Source organism: Panulirus ornatus, chromosome 59 (genome assembly GCF_036320965.1).
Source record: "Panulirus ornatus isolate Po-2019 chromosome 59, ASM3632096v1, whole genome shotgun sequence".
Taxonomy (NCBI): domain Eukaryota; kingdom Metazoa; phylum Arthropoda; class Malacostraca; order Decapoda; family Palinuridae; genus Panulirus; species Panulirus ornatus.
In genome coordinates, this window is record NC_092282.1 from 393,792 (window position 1) to 406,268 (window position 12,477).

A 12,477-nucleotide genomic window follows, 5' to 3' on the forward strand; every position below is an offset into this window, starting at 1 on the left:
AGGGGAGTGGGGGAGGAATGGGATGTATTTAGGGAATCAGTGATGGAGTGCGCAAAAGATGCTTGTGACATGAGAAGAGTGGAAGGTGGGTTGATTAGAAAGGGTAGTGAGTGGTGGGATGAAGAAGTAAGATTATTAGTGAAAGAGAAGAGAGAGGCATTTGGACGATTTTTGCAGGGAAAAAATGCAATTGAGTGGGAGATGTATAAAAGAAAGAGACAGGAGGTCAAGAGAAAGGTGCAAGAGGTGAAAAAGAGGGCAAATGAGAGTTGGGGTGAGAGAGTATCATTAAATTTTAGGGAGAATAAAAAGATGTTCTGGAAGGAGGTAAATAAAGTGCGTAAGACAAGGGAGCAAATGGGGAGGTGATAACAAGTAGTGGTGATGTGAGAAGGAGATGGAGTGAGTATTTTGAAGGTTTGTTGAATGTGTTTGATGATACAGTGGCAGATATAGGGTGTTTTGGTCGAGGTGGTGTGCAAAGTGAGAGGGTTAGGGAAAATGATTTGGTAAACAGAGAAGAGGTAGTAAAAGCTTTGCGGAAGATGAAAGCCGGCAAGGCAGCAGGTTTGGATGGTATAGCAGTGGAATTTATTAAAAAAGGGGGTGACTGTATTGTTGACTGGTTGGTAAGGTTATTTAATGTATGTATGACTCATGGTGAGGTGCCTGAGGATTGGCGGAATGCGTGCATAGTGCCATTGTACAATGGCAAAGGAGATAAGAGTGAGTGCTCAAATTACAGAGTTATGAGTTTGTTGAGTATTCCTGGTAAATTATATGGGAGGGTATTGATTGAGAGGGTGAAGGCATGTACAGAGCATCAGATTGGGGAAGAGCAGTGTGGTTTCAGAAGTGGTAGAGGATGTGTGGATCAGGTGTTTGCTTTGAAGAATGTATGTGAGAAATACTTAGAAAAGCAAATGGATTTGTATGTAGCATTTATGGATCTGGAGAAGGCATATGATAGAGTTGATAGAGATGCTCTGTGGAAGGTATTAAGAATATATGGTGTGGGAGGAAAGTTGTTAGAAGCAGTGAAAAGTTTTTATCGAGGATGTAAGGCATGTGTATCTGTAGGAAGAGAGGAAAGTGATTGGTTCTCAGTGAATGTAGGTTTGCGGCAGGGGTGTGTGATGTCTCCATGGTTGTTTAATTTGTTTATGGATGGGGTTGTTAGGGAGGTGAATGCAAGAGTTTTGGAAAGAGGGGCAAGTATGAAGTCTGTTGTGGATGAGAGAGCTTGGGAATTGAGTCAGTTGTTGTTTGCTGATGATACAGCGCTGGTGGCTGATTCATGTGAGAAACTGCAGAAGCTGGTGACTGAGTTTGGTAAAAAGTGTGAAAGAAGAAAGTTAAGAGTAAATGTGAATAAGAGCAAGGTTATTAGGTACAGTAGGGTTGAGGGTCAAGTCAATTGGGAGGTAAGTTTGAATGGAGAAAAACTGGAGGAAGTAAAGTGTTTTAGATGTCTGGGAGTGGATCTGGCAGCGGATGGAACCATGGAAGCGGAAGTGAATCATAGGGTGGGGGAGGGGGCGAAAATCCTGGGAGCCTTGAAGAATGTGTGGAAGTCGAGAACATTGTCTCGGAAAGCAAAAATGGCTATGTTTGAAGGAATAGTGGTTCCAACATTGTTGTATGGTTGCGAGGCGTGGGCTATGGATAGGGTTGTGCGCAGGAGGGTGGATGTGCTGGAAATGAGATGTTTGAGGACAATGTGTGGTGTGAGGTGGTTTGATCGAGTAAGTAATGTAAGGGTAAGAGAGATGTGTGGAAATAAAAAGAGCATGGTTGAGAGAGCAGACGAGGGTTTTTTGAAATGGTTTGGGCACATGGAGAGAATGAGTGAGGAAAGATTGACCAAGAGGATATATGTGTCGGAGGTGGAGGGAACAAGGAGAAGTGGGAGACCAAATTGGAGGTGGAAAGATGGAGTGAAAAAGATTTTGTGTGATCGGGGCCTGAACATGCAGGAGGGTGAAAGGAGGGCAAGGAATAGAGTGAATTGGATCGATGTGGTATACCGGGGTTGACGTGCTGTCAGTGGATTGAATCAGGGCATGTGAAGCGTCTGGGGTAAACCATGGAAAGTTGTGTGGGGCCTAGATGTGGAAAGGGAGCTGTGGTTTCGGGCATTTTTGCGTGGCAGCTAGAGACTGAGTGTGAACGAATGGGGCCTTTGTTGTCTTTTCCTAGTGCTACCTCGCACACATGAGGGGGGAGGGGGAAGGTATTCCATGTGTGGCGAGGTGGCGATGGGAGTGAATGGGGGCAGACAGTGTGAATTGTGTGCATTGGTATATATGTATGTGTCTGTGTATGTATATATATGTGTACATTGAGATGTATAGGTATGTATATTTTGCGTGTGTGGACGTGTGTGTGTATACATTGTGTATGGGGGTGGGTTGGGCCATTTCTTTCGTCTGTTTCCTTGCGCTACCTCGCAAACACGGGAGACAGCGTCAAAGCAAAATAATAATAATAATAATTCATACTGTCTGCTTTTATTTATTCCCATCGCCACCTCGCCACACATGGAATAACAACCCCCTCCCCCTCATGTGTGCGAGGTAGCGCAAGGAAAAGACAACAAAGGCCCCATTCGTTCACACTCAGTCTCTAGCTGTCATGTAATAATGCACCGAAACCACAGCTCCCTTTCCACATCCAGGCCCCACAGAACTTTCCATGGTTTACCCCAGACGGTACACATGCCTTGGTTCAATCCATTGACAGCACGTCGACCCCAGTATACCATATCGTTCCAATTCACTCTATTCCTTGCACGCCTTTCACCCTCCTGCATGTTCAGGCCCCGATCACTCAGAATCTTTTTTACTCCATCTTTCCACCTCCAATTTGGTTTCCCTCTTCTCCTCGTTCCCTCCACCTCCGACACATATATCCTCTTGGTCAACCTTTCCTCACTCATTCTCTCCATGTGCCCAAACCATTTCAAAACACCCTCTTCTGCTCTCTCAAACACGCTCTTTTTATTTCCACACATCTCTCTTACCTTTACATTACTTACTCGATCAAACCACCTCACACCACGCATTGTCCTCAAACATCTCATTTCCAGCACATCCACCTTCCTGCGCACAACTCTATCCATAGCCCACGCCTCGCAACCACATAACATTGTTGGAACCACTATTCCTTCAAACATTCCCATTTTTGCTTTCCGAGATAATGTTCTCGACTTCCACACATTCTTCAAGGCTCCCAGGACTTTCGCCCCCTCCCCCACCCTATGATTCACTTCCGCTTCCATGGTTCCATCCGCTGCCAGATCCACTCCCAGATATCTAAAACACTTTACTTCCTCCAGTTTTTCTCCATTCAAACTTACCTCCCAAGTGACTTGACCCTCAACCCTACTGTACCTAATAACCTTGCTCTTATTCACATTTACTCTTAACTTTCTTCTTTCACATAGTTTACCAAACTCAGTCACCAGCTTCTGCAGTTTCTCACATGAATCAGCCACCAGCGCTGTATCATCAGCGAACAACAACTGACTCACTTCCCAAGCTCTCTCATCCCCAACAGACTTCATACTTGCCCCTCTTTCCAAAACTCTTGCATTCACCTCCCTAACAACCCCATCCATAAACAAATTAAACAACCATGGAGACATCACACACCCCATGGAGACATCACACACCCCTGCCGCAAACCTACATTCATTGAGAACCAATCACTTTCCTCTCTTTCCACATGTACACATGCCTTACATCCTCGATAAAAACTTTTCACTGCTTCTAACAACTTGCCTCCCACACCATATATTCTTAATACCTTCCACAGAGCATCTCTATCAACTCTATCATATGCCTTCTCCAGATTCATAAATGCTACATACAAATCCATTTGCTTTTCTAAGTATTTTTATATATATATATATATATATATATATATATATATATATATATATATATATATATATATATATATATATAGTGCATAGTGCCATTGTACAAAGGCAAAGGGGATAAGAGTGAGTCCTCAAATTACAGAGGTATAAGTTTGTTGAGTATTCCTGGCAAATTATATGGGAGGGTATTGATTGAGAGGGTGAAGGCATGTACAGAGCATCAGATTGGGGAAGAGCAGTGTGGTTTCAGAAGTGGTAGAGGATGTGTGGATCAGGTGTTTGCTTTGAAGAATGTATGTGAGAAATACTTAGAAAAGCAAATGGATTTGTATGTAGCATTTATGGATCTGGAGAAGGCATATGATAGAGTTGATAGAGATGCTCTGTGGAAGGTATTAAGAATATATGGTGTGGGAGGAAAGTTGTTAGAAGCAGTGAAAAGTTTTTATCGAGGATGTAAGGCATGTGTATCTGTAGGAAGAGAGGAAAGTGATTGGTTCTCAGTGAATGTAGGTTTGCGGCAGGGGTGTGTGATGTCTCCATGGTTGTTTAATTTGTTTATGGATGGGGTTGTTAGGGAGGTGAATGCAAGAGTTTTGGAAAGAGGGGCAAGTATGAAGTCTGTTGGGGATGAGAGAGCTTGGGAAGTGAGTCAGTTGTTGTTCGCTGATGATACAGCGCTGGTGGCTGATTCATGTGAGAAACTGCAGAAGCTGGTGACTGAGTTTGGTAAAGTGTGTGAAAGAAGAAAGTTAAGAGTAAATGTGAATAAGAGCAAGGTTATTAGGTACAGTAGGGTTGAGGGTCAATTCAGTTGGGAGGTGAGTTTGAATGGAGAAAAACTGGAGGAAGTGAAGTGTTTTAGATATATGTCAGTGGATCTGGCAGCGTATGGAACCATGGAAGCGGAAGTGGATCATAGGGTGGGGGAGGGGGCGAAAATTCTGGGAGCCTTGAAGAATGTGTGGAAGTCGAGAACATTGTCTCGGAAAGCAAAAATGGGTATGTTTGAAGGAATAGTGGTTCCAACAATGTTGTATGGATGCGAGGCGTGGACTATGGATAGAGTTGTGCACAGGAGGATGGATGTGCTGGAAATGAGATGTTTGAGGACAATGTGTGGTGTGAGGTGGTTTGATTGAGTAAGTAACGTAAGGGTAAGAGAGATGTGTGGAAATAAAAAGAGCGTGGTTGAGAGAGCAGAAGAGGGTGTTTTGAAATGGTTTGAGCACATGGAGAGAATGAGTGAGGAAAGATTGACCAAGAGGATATATGTGTCGGAGGTGGAGGGAACGAGGAGAAGAGGGAGACCAAATTGGAGGTGGAAAGATGGAGTGAAAAAGATTTCGTGTGATCGGGGCCTGAACATGCAGGAGGGTGAAAGGAGGGCATATATATATATATATATATATATATATATATATATATATATATATATATATATATATATAGAGTGGCAGATATAGGGTGTTTTGGTCGAGGTGGTGTGCAAAGTGAGAGGGTTAGGGAAAATGATTTGGTAAACAGAGAAGAGGTAGTAAAAGCTTTGCGGAAGATGAAAGCCGGCAAGGCAGCAGGTTTGGATGGTATTGCAGTGGAATTTATTAAAAAAGAGGGTGACTGTATTATTGACTGGTTGGTAAGGTTATTTAATGTATGTATGACTCATGGTGAGGTGCCTGAGGATTGGCGGAATGCGTGCATAGTGCCATTGTACAAAGGCAAAGGGGATAAGAGTGAGTCCTCAAATTACAGAGGTATAAGTTTGTTGAGTATTCCTGGTAAATTATATGGGAGGGTATTGATTGAGAGGGTGAAGGCATGTACAGAGCATCAGATTGGGGAAGAGTAGTGTGGTTTCAGAAGTGGTAGAGGATGTGTGGATCAGGTGTTTGCTTTGAAGAATGTATGTGAGAAATACTTAGAAAAGCAAATGGATTTGTATGTAGCATTTATGGATCTGGAGAAGGCATATGATAGAGTTGATAGAGATGCTCTGTGGAAGGTATTAAGAATATATGGTGTGGGAGGCAAGTTGTTAGAAGCAGTGAAAAGTTTTTATCGAGGATGTAAGGCATGTGTACGTGTAGGAAGAGAGGAAAGTGATTGGTTCTCAGTGAATGTAGGTTTGCGGCAGGGTGTGTGATGTCTCCATGGTTGTTTGATTTGTTTATGGATGGGGTTGTTAGGGAGATGAATGCAAGAGTTTTGGAAAGAGGGGCAAGTATGAAGTCTGTTGGGGATGAGAGAGCTTGGGAAGTGAGTCGGTTGTTGTTCGCTGATGATACAGCGCTGGTGGCTGATTCATGTGAGAAACTGCAGAAGCTGGTGACTGAGTTTGGTAAAGTGTGTGAAAGAAGAAAGTTAAGAGTAAATGTGAATAAGAGCAAGGTTATTAGGTACAGTAGGGTTGAGGGTCAAGTCAATTGGGAGGTGAGTTTGAATGGAGAAAAACTGGAGGAAGTAAAGTGTTTTAGATATCTGGGAGTGGATCTGGCAGCGGATGGAACCATGGAAGCGGAAGTGGATCATAGGGTGGGGGAGGGGGCGAAAATTCTGGGAGCCTTGAAGAATGTGTGGAAGTCGAGAACATTATCTCAGAAAGCAAAAATGGGTATGTTTGAAGGAATAGTGGTTCCAACAATGTTGTATGGTTGCGAGGTGTGGACTATGGATAGAGTTGTGCGCAGGAGGATGGATGTGCTGGAAATGAGATGTTTGAGGACAATGTGTGGTGTGAGGTGGTTTGATCGAGTAAGTAACGTAAGGGTAAGAGAGATGTGTGGAAATAAAAAGAGCGTGGTTGAGAGAGCAGAAGAGGGTGTTTTGAAATGGTTTGGTCACATGGAGAGAATGAGTGAGGAAAGATTGACCAAGAGGATATATGTGTTGGAGGTGGAGGGAACGAGGAGAAGAGGGAGACCAAATTGGAGGTGGAAAGATGGAGTGAAAAAGATTTTGTGTGATCGGGGCCTGAACATGCAGGAGGGTGAAAGGAGGGCAAGGAATAGAGTGAATTAGAGCGATGTGGTATACCGGGGTTGACGTGCTGTCAGTGGATAGAATAAAGGCATGTGAAGCGTCTGGGGTAAACCATGGAAAGCTGTGTAGGTATGTATATTTGCGTGTGTGGACGTATGTATATACATGTGTATGGGGGTGGGTTGGGCCATTTCTTTCGTCTGTTTCCTTGCGCTACCTCGCAAACGCGGGAGACAGCAAAAAAAAAAAAAAAAAAATATATATATATATATATGTCATTCATGGTAGAAAATGTTTTCATATTTTGTTCCTTTTTTTTGTAAACTCCTTTTTCTCATTTCAGTTTGGATTTCATTGAGTTTTAATGCTCGATCTCTACAAACATATATCCTTTTAACATTGAAAAGGTAATAGAAAATGCTGAATTTTATAACTGAATTTTTTGATGGATTGCTAACACTTTTCAGGGCTGGTGCCACCCTTAAAAATCAGTGAAACAGCAAAAGGTTTTAGATGATCTATTGTGTATTTTTAAGCACTCTAGGCTTGATTATTAGTGTTAAACTGAAATTTCATTTTTTCAAAGATAAGTTTGTCTTTTGATGAGACCTTAGAAATATAGATCTAACTCTTGTAGATATTCAGTGAATTTTTCGTATAGGTAACAAAAACTTCAAGATGTTTATAATGTAGGGCAAAATTTAAGATACTATACAGTGCACATAGAAAATTTATATTTTTTGGTGAGTTGCTCATATCCCAGGTGATGAACACCTTGTGCAGATATTGTGCCTACGTATGAAAGATTTTCATATAGCACTGATTTACATACCTGAATCTTAAAGCCTAGTTTATGTTATTTGTCTAACTCCATGATATAGTTTTGACTGCTGCTCTACATTTTTGCTTCCACTTAACAGCAAATGTGGAATGTGGTACCTAGCCTATCACACCATACATTTTCCAATATTTATTTGAGTTACCTTTCTATCTCAGATATGAATGAGGTGATGCATATGATATCCTTTGATTTTAATAGCTAGATGTTTGATAAACTTTCTTCCCTGAAAATTTGTTTTGCAGGTGTATTGACATCATGCTTGATAATCAAATAGAGCGTGTTCAGAGTCTGAGGTTGGCACGTCGGATGCTACAAGTTGCACCAAATCTTTTCCCTGTAGCCCTAGCTCGCTGCCTTACTGCCATTGCTCGAGATGGAGCCAAGGAAAGAGACAGGCTTCTTAGATCTGCTCTTGCTACGCTTAATGAAATGGGTGTGTATGGTGAAGAGAAAATTTTTCTGTATGTATACTGCATTAAGCAAATAGATGCAATTAGTACAAAGTGTCTGTTCTTGTCTTACCTACTGACCAAATAGATATTTGGTAATTTTTGTCTTTTATTTTTGAGCTAGTTAACATTTCTCATGATTATTTTTTATCCCTCTTCAGTTATCATATATTGTACTTGAGGTATTTTGTTTGTTATCTCTGGAATTGGGAAGAGAATACTATCCATGTATCTTCCATATGTCTTAGAAAATAACAAAGAGGGAATGGAGTGAGGGCTACAGATCTTCCCTATTTTGTTTACTCTAAAGGGGCAACTGAGGGAAGAGCCATAAGAGGATTTTTCCTTGAAGGTTCAGTCATTTGGTCTTAATGCCATGCTTAGGAAGGAAAGGTGAACAGTTATGAAAACAGAATATTTACTTATGTATATTTTCCAATGCTCTCATATACAGTGTTTTGAATACTGCATTTTTTTTTCATTTTACAAAACTTCCTCTTTCATATTCGAAAGTTCCTGGCATGAACAAAAGTCTTCATTTAGGCCAGGCCTGTAGATGAAAGAAATTGGAAAAGAGTAATATAAAGTTTTTGAGGAGGCAGAAAGCTCATTTTAAAAAGAAGCAGGTTATAGCCTTTTGGAAAGACATTCAGAATATGGGAACAAAAAGGAGGAGGTTGGATATTTGTTTATAGGGATATATTTAAACTAATCAGGTAGCCTTCTTTGATAAGACAGGAAGTAATACCAGCAGTCCTGACATAGACAAAGTAAGATGGTTTAAGATACGAATTTACACTTTTAAGTCAGAACAGTAGTACATCCATCAATGGATGCTTTTTACATCCAATCACTTAACAATTAGATGTGATGATGCAGTAAAGAATTGTATTATAATATAAGTAAATGTATCATTCTTTATTTTCAGCAGTGCTGTGATTTGTGTGGTATATTTAACTATTATTTGACTTTTAAGAATCTTTTATTTCAAAATGTTGATTTTTGGAAGAGGGAAGATGTGATAGAAATTAATTGCTTGAGGACAATATGTGGTGTGAGATGGGTTGATCAGGTAAGAAATCACATTGTGGAGTTTTGTGAGTATTACTGATTGTGAGAGCCAAACAACATGCATGGGAATGTTCCAGACACGTTGAGAAGATGAGTGTTGAATGACTGACAAAGTTTATTTGTGTATTAAAAGTGGTGGGAGCACGGGAATGGGTTTAAGCCTGAGGAGGAGACAGAAGAGTTGAGCGGAGATAGACTTTGGGGTTTGGGGGCCAAAACATTCAGGAGGGTGAGAGGCATGCATTTTATTTAATGAGAGAGCAATATGATGTATGAGAGGCAATATGCTGTTATTTGATTGAACAAGGTCATATGAAGTGATCAAGCAAAACTGTAATCTGAAGGACTTGGCTCTAATTGGTGGTCTCTAGTTTTGGTGCATTATTAATGAGATTGAATGTAGAAAGGAAGGTAACTGAAAGCTTAGGTGGAAATGCAATGTATGTAGGAATGCAGTCAAGTGTGAGTGAGTGCTTAGAATGTTTAGAAAAATACTAGTAAAGGTTGCAGAATCAGTAGTTGGATACAAGGTAGTGAGATATATGAATAAAAAGGGCAATGCATAGTGGACAAAAGAAATTAGAAAAGCTGTGGAAGAGAAGAAAAAAAGCATAAGGTAGATTGTTCAAGAGGAATGTACCACTAGAAGTTTAGTCAAGGAGGAGGAAGAATACAAAATAAGAAGCTGATAGAGGAAAGCAAAGAAAGAGTCAATGAAGATTTTGGAAGAAAGATAAGTGAAAAGCTTCAGGATGATAAGAAACTAAACTGCAAGGATGTGAAAAAGGTGTATGTAAGAGTGGAAATGTTGATGTGAGAAGCAAGGAAGGGGAATTGCAGAATCAAAAGGAGGAAGTGAAAGGATGATGGAAAGAATGTTTTGAAGAACTGATGAATGTGGGAGAAGGGGAGGCAGCAGTGGTTACAAGCATGGATATGGATTAGGGAAGTAAGAGGATACAAGTGTAGGGGCCTATAGCAAAGAGGGAAGTAAGAAGGGCAATAATGAGGCTGAAGGTAGGAAAGGCACTTGGAGTGGATGGAATTATGGCTGAAGTGCTGATGTATGGAGGAGAAAGTGTGATAGAGTCAATGCATCTTATATTTAATTTAGCATGGAAACAGAGGGTTGTGCCTGAGGATTGGGTGAAAGCTATTATTGTTCCTTTATATAAAGGAAAAGGTACAAAGGATGTATGTAACAATTATAGGAGAATAGTTCTGTTAAGTACACCAGGAAAAGTATTTTTTTCATTTTTTTATAACAGTGGCTATCTCCCGCATTAGCGAGGTAGCACAAGGAAACAGACAAAAGAAATGGCCTAACCAACCCACATACACATGTATATACATAAATGCCCACACATGCACATATACATACCTATACATTTCAACATATTCATACATATCCATACACAGACATATACATATATACACATATACATATCCATACTTGCTGCCTTCATCCATTCCCATTGCCACCCCGCCACACATGAAATGGCACCCCCCTTCCCCCACGCACGTGCGAGGTAGTGCTAGGAAAAGACAACAAAAGTCACATTCGTTCACACTCAGTCTCTAGCTGTCATGTGTAATGCACCGAAACCACAGCTCCTGGAAAAGTGTATGCAAGAACATTATTTGACAGTGTTGGAAGTGACTGAATGCAGAATAAGTGAAGAGCAAGGAGGTTTTAGGAAAGATAGAGGATGTCTGGATCAGAGTTTGTAGTAAAGGTGACTGTGGAAAAATATTTAGTGAAAGGTAAGAAGTTGTATGCAGCTTTTATGGATCTAGAGAAAGCATATGACAGAGTTGAGTGGAATGCTTTGTGGGATGTGTTAAGGAAATATGGAATAGGGTAAAACTGTTGGATGGTGTAAAAGCCTTCTATAGAGGTGTAGATGCATGTGTAAGAGTGGATTGAGAGCTGAGCGAAAATTTTAGGATATATGTAGGTATAAGGAAGGAATGTGTGATGTCTCTGTGGTAAAGTGTGTGGAAGAAGAAAGTTAAGAGTAAATGTGAATAAGAGCAAGGTTATTAGGTACAGTAGGGTTGAGGGTCAAGTCAATTGGGAGATGAGTTTGAATGGAGAAAAACTGGAGGAAGTGAAGTGTTTTAGATATCTGGGAGTGGATCTGTCAGCGGATGGAACCATGGAAGCGGAAGTGGATCATAGGGTGGGGGAGGGGGCGAAAATTTTGGGAGCCTTGAAAAATGTGTGGAAGTCGAGAACATTATCTCGGAAAGCAAAAATGGGTATGTTTGAAGGAATAGTGGTTCCAACAATGTTGTATGGTTGCGAGGCGTGGGCTATGGATAGAGTTGTGCGCAGGAGGATGGATGTGCTGGAAATGAGATGTTTGAGGACAATGTGTGGTGTGAGGTGGTTTGATCGAGTAAGTAACGTAAGGGTAAGAGAGAGATGTGTGGAAATAAAAAGAGCGTGGTTGAGAGAGCAGAAGAGGGTGTTTTGAAATGGTTTGGGCACATGGAGAGAATGAGTGAGGAAAGATTGACCAAGAGGATATATGTGTCGGAGGTGGAGGGAACGAGGAGAAGAGGGAGACCAAATTGGAGGTGGAAAGATGGAGTGAAAAGGATTTTGTGTGATCGGGGCCTGAACATGCAGGAGGGTGAAAGGAGGGCAAGGAATAGAGTGAATTGGAGCGATGTGGTATACAGGGGTTGACGTGCTGTCAGTCAATTGAATCAAGGCATGTGAAGCGTCCGGGGTAAACCATGGAAAGCTGTGTAGGTATGTATATTTGCGTGTGTGGACGTGTGTATGTACATGTGTATGGGGGGGGTTGGGCCATTTCTTTCGTCTGTTTCCTTGCGCTACCTCGCAACCGCGGGAGACAGCAACGAGGTATAAAAAAAAAAAAAAAAAATATATATATATATATATATATATATATATATATATATATAAAGATGTTCTGGAAGGAGGTAAATAAAGTGCGTAAGACAAGGGAGCAAATGGGAACTTCAGTGAAGCGTGCAAATGGGGAGGTGATAACAAGTAGTGGTGATGTGAGAAGGAGATGGAGTGAGTATTTTGAAGGTTTGTTGAATGTGTTTGATGATACAGTGGCAGATATAGGGTGTTTTGGTCGAGGTGGTGTGCAAAGTGAGAGGGTTAGGGAAAATGATTTGGTAAACAGAGAAGAGGTAGTGAAAACTTTGCGGAAGATGAAAGCCGGCAAGCAGCAGGTTTGGATGGTATTGCAGTGGAATTTATTAAA

The 12,477-nt window shown here is 41.1% G+C and overlaps 1 protein-coding gene across 4 annotated transcripts in view; it reads left to right on the top strand.

Annotated features, from left to right (window-relative positions):
* The window catches only part of rictor (rapamycin-insensitive companion of Tor), a 223,535-nt gene that overhangs the window by 16,166 nt on the left and 194,892 nt on the right, over positions 1–12,477 (top strand). For 3 of the 4 annotated variants that reach the window (XM_071696194.1, XM_071696196.1, XM_071696195.1), the window contains exon 4: positions 7,949–8,139. In XM_071696194.1, coding sequence (XP_071552295.1) covers positions 7,949–8,139 — 191 coding nt within the window. Of the gene's footprint in view, positions 1–7,208; positions 7,273–7,948; positions 8,140–12,477 lie in introns of all 4 variants that reach the window. The other variant, XM_071696197.1, reaches the window with a different exon arrangement.